This window comes from Fusarium oxysporum, chromosome 9, assembly GCF_000149955.1.
Source record: "Fusarium oxysporum f. sp. lycopersici 4287 chromosome 9, whole genome shotgun sequence".
NCBI classification, from domain to species: Eukaryota; Fungi; Ascomycota; class Sordariomycetes; order Hypocreales; family Nectriaceae; genus Fusarium; species Fusarium oxysporum.
In genome coordinates this window covers 1,575,884-1,582,935 of record NC_030994.1, presented here as the reverse complement: position 1 = coordinate 1,582,935, position 7,052 = coordinate 1,575,884, and the positions used below count along the sequence as shown (strand labels likewise).

The 7,052-nt window shown below is 48.9% G+C and overlaps 5 protein-coding genes across 7 annotated transcripts; 2 read left to right on the top strand and 3 right to left on the bottom strand.

Moving 5' to 3' along the window:
* Positions 1-28: 28 nt before the first annotated feature.
* Positions 29-223, bottom strand: FOXG_09400 (uncharacterized protein; the record flags this gene model as incomplete). Its single annotated transcript, XM_018388545.1, has 1 exon — positions 29-223. The coding sequence occupies one exon, from the start codon at positions 221-223 to the stop codon at positions 29-31; it is 195 nt and encodes a 64-aa protein (XP_018246625.1).
* Positions 224-1,378: 1,155 nt separating this feature from the next.
* Positions 1,379-2,479, bottom strand: FOXG_09399 (40S ribosomal protein S20). The gene is made up of 3 exons (XM_018388544.1): positions 2,280-2,479; positions 1,955-2,222; positions 1,379-1,901 (listed from the first exon to the last, which is right to left on the bottom strand). Exons 1-3 carry the CDS (start codon positions 2,319-2,321, stop codon positions 1,861-1,863), a joined length of 351 nt encoding a protein of 116 aa, XP_018246624.1. The 5' UTR covers positions 2,322-2,479; the 3' UTR covers positions 1,379-1,860.
* Positions 2,480-2,898: 419 nt separating this feature from the next.
* On the bottom strand, positions 2,899-4,909 carry FOXG_09397 (uncharacterized protein). 3 transcript variants are annotated; one of them, XM_018388540.1, is made up of 3 exons: positions 4,486-4,909; positions 4,192-4,410; positions 2,899-4,120 (listed from the first exon to the last, which is right to left on the bottom strand). In XM_018388540.1, exons 1-3 carry the CDS (start codon positions 4,568-4,570, stop codon positions 3,612-3,614), a joined length of 813 nt encoding a protein of 270 aa, XP_018246620.1. In that variant the 5' UTR covers positions 4,571-4,909; the 3' UTR covers positions 2,899-3,611. The 3 variants fall into 3 exon arrangements, with proteins under 3 accessions (XP_018246620.1, XP_018246621.1, XP_018246622.1); XM_018388541.1 differs by having other exon boundaries at positions 4,192-4,909; XM_018388542.1 differs by having other exon boundaries at positions 2,899-4,410.
* Positions 3,063-3,551, top strand: FOXG_09398 (uncharacterized protein; the record flags this gene model as incomplete). Its single annotated transcript, XM_018388543.1, has 1 exon — positions 3,063-3,551. The coding sequence occupies one exon, from the start codon at positions 3,063-3,065 to the stop codon at positions 3,549-3,551; it is 489 nt and encodes a 162-aa protein (XP_018246623.1).
* A 687-nt stretch (positions 4,910-5,596) lies between the features above and the next one.
* On the top strand, positions 5,597-6,388 carry FOXG_09396 (uncharacterized protein; the record flags this gene model as incomplete). The annotated part of the gene is made up of 1 exon (XM_018388539.1): positions 5,597-6,388. The coding sequence occupies one exon, from the start codon at positions 5,597-5,599 to the stop codon at positions 6,386-6,388; it is 792 nt and encodes a 263-aa protein (XP_018246619.1).
* Between the last annotated feature and the right edge of the window lie 664 nt (positions 6,389-7,052).

The following is a 7,052-nucleotide window of genomic DNA, read 5'->3' as shown; positions in this document are numbered from 1 at the left end:
CATCAGGAGACCGGTTCTAGTGGTTGCGCTATGCTTCCCTAAGCTGCATTTCGATGCCCAGAGACTTCGGGCTTTCTCCAAGGCGGAGATGCCATCCTTGTATCGCTCGAGAGCCAAGCATGCTTGAGCAAAAACCCAAGCACATCCCAGATGAACACCACGGTATCCTATAGGTTTGCCAACGTCGTAGGCTGAGCGAAAGTCGCCTAGTCGCAAGTGGCATAGGGCATAGAGGTATGTAGACTCGCTAGACCTGGGATCCTGCGCCAGCAAGCGTTCGGCGAAGAATAGACCGTTGTGGTAGGAGGCATTATCGAGATGATAGTATATCACTTGTCTTAAAAGGCCACTGGCGACCGTCGGAGTGGGCGCCATACTAAATGTTGCTGTCCAGTGATGAGGCTTGAGAAGGATGTTCGGGGGTTCGGACGGTGATGGCGCTGACGGAGTTGCCTAACGACGTGTTCTGGCCATGAGACAATCGATGGACAAGATCGAAATAAAATGATTCAGTGGGAATAGACCCGTCAGTCGGCAACCAACAATGGTCTTCTTGACCAAACAGTTGTTTATTCTCGTGCTAAGCCGTTCGCGTGAGTGGCGGGGACCAGCCAGATCGAAAGAAAACAAAGCAGCCGTGGGTCAGTAGCTGGGCAGTCGTAGTGGGTATCAGCGTCGTGAAACGAATTAATGATTAAGAAAACAACAAAGAGATGCAGAGCGCAAGCCAATTCTGTCGATTTAAGGTAGCCTTTGTTATGTCGCGGCCTAGGAAAGGAGTAAGAGGTCGTCACAAGTATGGAGTCGTTAAAGGCGAGCAAGTGTCGATGGGCTTGCAACCTTTCGTGAACGGGAACGGTGGGTCCTAACGAGCGAGCGAGACAGCGAGAATTGTTGATGAAGACGGGACTGAAGGAAGCTCAAAAGTATAGAAGGGATGAAGAAAAAGAAGAAATTTCACTGCTACCAGCTAATACGGCTTCGATATGAGTTGCTCATGGTATTGGACGGGTTGCAAACTCAGCCTGACCTTAGGGGCTGTAGGTAGCAGAAGGTGCAGTGAACGTTATGGACGTGCCTGCGTGAAACAGGCTTTGAATGTTTGGTGGTGACGGATTGGCCAAGCGCGCGGTACCTGCCTGGCGTGACGGAAATGATATGATTGGCTCAGGGTTGCGCCTAGCAACCAGCCACCAAGTATATCTACTTGAGATCACGCCTGGTTCGCGAGCGATAGCAAGTACCGAGACCATTTTGTCTCAGTCCTTCCAGCCACTGAGATTTCGCTGCTGGTATCCGTACCTGCAGACTTTCTGTCCCATTCCCAGCCAATTCGACATTACCTTACCTACAGAGTGGCAGGTATCCTACTAACCTACCGACCTCGGGTCAAAGAAATAATTCGTGGGTTATATCCCAAGAATACTCCTTTTGGCACTGGCTAAAGCAAGATTGCCTCTATCAGTCTATCCATATCTTGCTTTTTATTTTATTTTATTTTTTAATACAAAGTGAATAAGCATCTGCAATGCATCCTGCGTCCACACATAAGTTCGGTTGATTTCGATTCGTACATGGATGCTTTACTTAGTCCACAGCTCCTGGTTAAGAGCGAGTTGAATACTGTTCGCAAAACATGCCGAGTCAAAGTCACCATATCAGACAACACAACAATATCATGGTCTTCATGGTTTTGAATGGTAGAACACGAGGTTCCCAGAGATTCATTAATCATAACTGAGTATCCTATATCCACCACTCTTGCTGTGAGCAAGATCTTGATGTTCCCATCATTCCCTTCCTTCACAATGTCAGGACGAAGCCGAGCACATCGACCACTGACTAGGACAGTGACCACATTTAAGCAGCGATGGTGACCTCAACCTCGACACCGGCCTCGACTGTAACACGGTTAGACTCTGCCCAGATCTTTTCAGACGGCGGGATCCCTTACTGTTGACGATGACGGACTTGACAACCTCGGTGGGGGCGTGGAGGTCGATAAGGCGCTTGTGGACGCGGAGCTCGTAGGAATCCCAGGTCTTGGAACCCTCACCACAAGGGGTCTTGCGGGTGGTGATCTTGAGGTTCTTGGTGGGCAGACGGACGGGGCCCTTGATGGTGAGGCCCTTGCTGCGAGCACGCTCAATGAGCTCAGCGCTGACCTTCTCGAGAGACTGAACCTTTCGGCTGGTCAGGGTGATTCGGATACGGTGGCTCTTCTGTTGGGGGCGTTAGCATCGTGCCAGAGGTTCAACTTCGCGGTGATATCGACGTACGGGAGCGTCACCGACGTCCTTCTCGTTCTTCTGGTGAGACATTGTGAATGGCTGTCAAGACTCGGCAAAAGTGACTGCAACGGTAACGTGATGACGGCCTGGGAGGGATGAGAGATTGATTCCTTTTGTTGTAGAAGCGTTTAGTTGACAATTAAGCCCCAAATATCAAAAAGTTGTGCGCTTATCGCTTATCGCCAATCCCCCACCTCACGGCACGTGACGAGCCTGCACCTATGTAGGTACATGAGATTGAAGAGCTTCAGGCGACCGAGCAGCTAAAGCTAAAATGCACCAAAAGCTTGATCAAACAGAAGATCTCGGGACGCGAATTCGGAAAGTCCATGCACCAGTCCTCGAATTCTGTTCTCAGTGCCTGATAAAATATATCCAGTCCCTCAACCTTCTCATTCCATAGTCTTGTAAGCTGTAATCGAGCAACCTCATCAACCCATGACGGCTAGAGGAGGTAAGAAAACTGAAGACTTCTATCCCAAGTGATGAAAATACTTAGGTAAATTTAGTATATCTTAGTAGGCCTTTAGATCAGTTAATTTTGGCATCCAGGTTTTAACGTCAAGAAGTTTTATTACCCCGGCAAGTGGAGGTACCAATCAGATCGGTGGACTTGCAAGTTCTCCCCTGTCATCAGTATCGTCATTCCACTTCTCACTTCTTGAGTGAACACTTCAGCTTGATCAACCTAACAACCGCGTGCTCTCAGCTATCACCACTGTGCAGCTAGATTTGTATCGACCTGAGCGTATTCGCTAGTACTCATATACAATGGCTCAGAAAGCGAAAAAGGACCGCGCCAAGTCCAACGCGGCGGCACTTAACAACCTGCACATCGGTTCTCTTATCGTCAACGCCCTCTTCCTCCTTTCCCACTTCCTGTTCCGTGCTCGCTCTATCTGGCTTTACGTTCTCCTTTCTGCGCCTGCCGTCATCTGCGAGTACATTCTCGAGGCTTCCGGTCGACCGAAGTACGACCCAACTACCCGCGCCCTGCGTACCGCTGGTGAGGATCTGTCCTCTCCTGGCTTGACCGAGTACATGTTCGACGTCATCTGGGTTACCTGGGCTGCAGTAATCTTCGTCATTATCTTCGGAAATAAAGCTTGGTTTCTGTGGCTTATCCTTCCGGCATATGGCGTGTACCTGGGAAGTGGGCTACTTGGCATGGGAAAGCAGAAGATGGCTGAGTTCCAAGGAGCGGGCGATGGTGCTGGTGCAGCTCCCCAAGGAAATCGCAGAGCACGTCGGGCTGCTTAAATTTCCCAACTTTTATTGAGGGCATTAGATCTCTCCTGGGATTCTAAGTCTATTGGCTGTCTAAGGTTTCTGTTTCGGACCTTCTCCAGTCCAGCGCTCAAGGGTATCATAGTCCACATTGCGGACTAGGACATGAATATGTTCTAAAGCGCGTACACTTTGAAGGGCGACCCAATTCTTGAACCACAGCACTTTGCTCTCTCCGTTTGGACCCAGAGCATCGATGAATGTCTTTTCGATGAATGACTGGACCAAAGCCCTGCTCTCGGGTGTCATATCACCAGTCTCGGAGTCCGTAGGGATGGTTGTGCGCAACCATACGACAATGTGTCTGATGTCCGGTTCCAACCCGTAAGGCCAGTCATTGATCAAGATGCGGTAGTCTGAAGGGTCCTCGAAAGGGACGGTAGATCTTGGTGTGAATGGCGGGTTTCCCCATTCCTGAGGCAGGCGGTTTACAAGAAGATAATTCGTCATGGAGCCATATTCTGCTTTGGTCTCTGCAGTCCATGCCATATATCGACGAAGGTCAGAGGGCTTGCGCTTCAGGACAGAGAGGTTGTTCGTCCCTGTCCAATGTCAATGACTGGGCTTGAAACAGAGCAGAAATGCCACTAGATTTTTAATTAGAGCTGCTTACTGATAATCTCCTTTAACTCCTCCCAGTCATGTTTGTGAAACTCCTCATCAGTCTGCGAGAGGACCCATCTGTCGACTGCCGTCAGAGGGAAGGGCGCTTCTTCTGGAGGGTTCTCGCCCATCTCGTAGCAGGTTGTTGAGGATATGGAGAGTCTGAAAGATCTCGTCTGCCGGCTAAGATGGGGGAGTGGTATCGATGTTCTGGTGCGGGTGTTTTTTACTTATAAGGCACACGTGTTATCGGAGATATAGCGCTAAACGTTATGATTTAAGGGAAATATAGTTCTGAACTCACAGGCTCGAATGGCCATCGTGGTGCTCATGCGGTGAGAAGTTGGCCCCAGCAGGCTTATGTCAGCGACGACGAAGCAACGAGCCATCGTCTTCACATGAATGAGGAAACTATCATTATATGAGTGCTCCCGTTGAGTAGATGCGGTTGTTTAGAGATAATTCTCAATAAGGGTCATCACATGTAAAGAGTGTGGCCTCTTATCAACCGTTAAGAAGCTGCGCCAGCCCAGAGTTTCAAATCCAGACTACTGAACCAACGCCAGCCCCTCCATCATCGATCTCCTATCTTCTTCAACGCGTCAGGGACCCTTTACGATCTACTCAAACTGAACCAATTGGAGCCATAAAATCACACTTTGTAGCCGATGGAACTTTCGATCATCGTTGCCACAAAGACATTCAATTAGAGGGAGGAAACCTACCCGTAATTCCCTTTCACACCTCATGAAACGCCTCTGCCATCAAGAAAAGACGTCCTCGTCATGATCCTTGGTCCTATAAGCCTCGTTGACTGTGGAGTATTTCTCATATTTCTTGCACCTCAACTAATATGGCACGCTGGATTCTTTCTGACACTATTCACGGGTCTCAAGGCCCTACCGTTTCTCCGTTGGTTATCCCTCACTACATATCATGCCAGTCTAACTTATTTAACATAGTGATTCGACTTCCTTATGAGTTCATCACTGACCGTTATCTGACTCATTCAACTCGCCAACTTGCGTTTACTCAGACAGCTACTGTGTTTGAGGATCTTGTGATACGTTGTGTGCGCTATGCCTTCGCCAATATCCCCGCCAAGGTTGGACGAGTCTTCTTCGGCAAACATGTTGCGTTACCATTTATTCACTGGCGCATGCTTCGCCATGGCTATATCAGATCTCCAGTTCACTACAGGGAATACAACATAGGAAAAGTTTGTTTCAATTTCTCACTATGGCTGTGTTGCGGTGACTAACTGCAACAGGGAGATATCAAAATAAAGGGCACCTGGATTATGCATCAACCGGAACATCCTCCAGATTTTGTCCTTTACTATGTACACGGTATGTTCGGAACAATTACTGACCATGTGTTCACATTGCTGATTATCACAAGGTGGTGGGTTCTTGATGGGCTCAAGTTACTTTTACCTCGAATTCCTCATGGCCTGGCATCACCTCCTTGTTGAGGCTGGATTTAATAACCCTGCAATATTTGCACTCGAGTACACATTGGTGCCTGATCAAGTTTACCCAAGGCAAGTCCTGGAGGCACTTGAAGGTTACAAGCATGTCCTTGAAGTCGTGCAAGACGCATCCAAGATCTGCGTTTCGGGAGATTCGGCTGGTGGCTCATTGATTCTCAGCTTGTTGCTCGAGTTGGGCGCTCAGGCTGGCAATCAAGATAAGAAGGGCATGAAGGTCAACGTCCGGGGCGGCCTCTCAGATGCGGATTCACCTCATCTGCCTCTCCCGCGTATGGCTACACTAATTTCGCCGTGGATAACACTGATGTCCAACTTACACTACAGCTCCAAAAGTGATTTCTTGGACAAGAGAACCTTGTGGAAATATGCACACGAGTACGCAGGAGAGAACATGGTCCAACAGCAACCGGCTTCTCCTGGTAACTGCGTCGATGAGGGGCTCTGGAGAGCAGCCAGTCCCGAACGAGGATACTTCATCGTCTTTGGAGAAGAGGAAGTATTCGCGCCGGATATTGAAGAATTTCTCAAGCGACAAGCCAAGATTGGGATTCAAGCTGAAGGGCAGAAATTCGACGGAGGAATTCATGCGTGGCCAGTAGCCTCACTATTCCTATCCAGTACAGAGGATAAGAGGCTGCAAGGACTTCGAACTGCTGTCAAGGAGATTAGAAGACGAATGCTTGAATGGGGTACGCTGAATGGGGACAAAGTATAGAATCAGATTAGATCAAGTAAGATTTCATAGACGAGGCCTGTAGGTGGTGAATCAGGAACCATAGTACAAAACTCGGTTTCGTCCTCACCAGGCCTGCTCAGGGATAAAAGCTCAACGTGTATCATCACTAGGATGCAGAGGCAGAAGAGGATATGCATGTAGAAAATTGTGGAACTCACTTGGTAGAGATTGATACATCTGCCTGCTGAAGTTCAGAGGTGACGTGTCCATAAGCCAGCCCGTAGGTCAGTCACTGATGATGTTGTGGGTGCATCTCAACGATGGGAGCCTGAAGTGAGCGCCTAGGGCTGCCACAAGGCATCCAAGCCATGCCAGTCACTCTGGGATCTGAATCAGCGCTGCATTTCAGCATATTCGTTGGAGAATGGCCCAGGAATGGGCTCCACAGGCGCGCAGGCGGAACATGCGGCTGATGTTAGGCATAACTTGTAAAGCAGATAGCGTCAGCCATGTTTATGTTATGTTTGAGGCTGAACATGAAATGCCTGTGATGAGTCTCTGCTGTGGGGCATAGCTAGCTCACAGCCAGAGAACCAACATTACATTATGAGCTTCGAGATATGAGCAAGTGGGTTGGAGAAAAGAAGAGTGAATAAGGTTGTAAACGAAGCGCGTCTTATCCACTAATAAGACTGTAGATGGA

Coding starts and splice junctions, on each gene's coding strand:
- FOXG_09399 (XM_018388544.1), bottom strand. CDS start 2,321: ATGTCTCACCAGAAGAACGAGAAGGACGTCGGTGACGCTCCC. Junction 2,223..2,279: donor AGGACGTCGGTGACGCTCCC/GTACGTCGATAT, acceptor CGCCCCCAACAG/AAGAGCCACCGTATCCGAAT. Junction 1,902..1,954: donor CAAGTCCGTCATCGTCAACA/GTAAGGGATCCC, acceptor ACCGTGTTACAG/TCGAGGCCGGTGTCGAGGTT.
- FOXG_09397 (XM_018388540.1), bottom strand. CDS start 4,570: ATGGCTCGTTGCTTCGTCGTCGCTGACATAAGCCTGCTGGGGCCAACT. Junction 4,411..4,485: donor CACGATGGCCATTCGAGCCT/GTGAGTTCAGAA, acceptor GTGCCTTATAAG/TAAAAAACACCCGCACCAGA. Junction 4,121..4,191: donor GGAGTTAAAGGAGATTATCA/GTAAGCAGCTCT, acceptor GACATTGGACAG/GGACGAACAACCTCTCTGTC.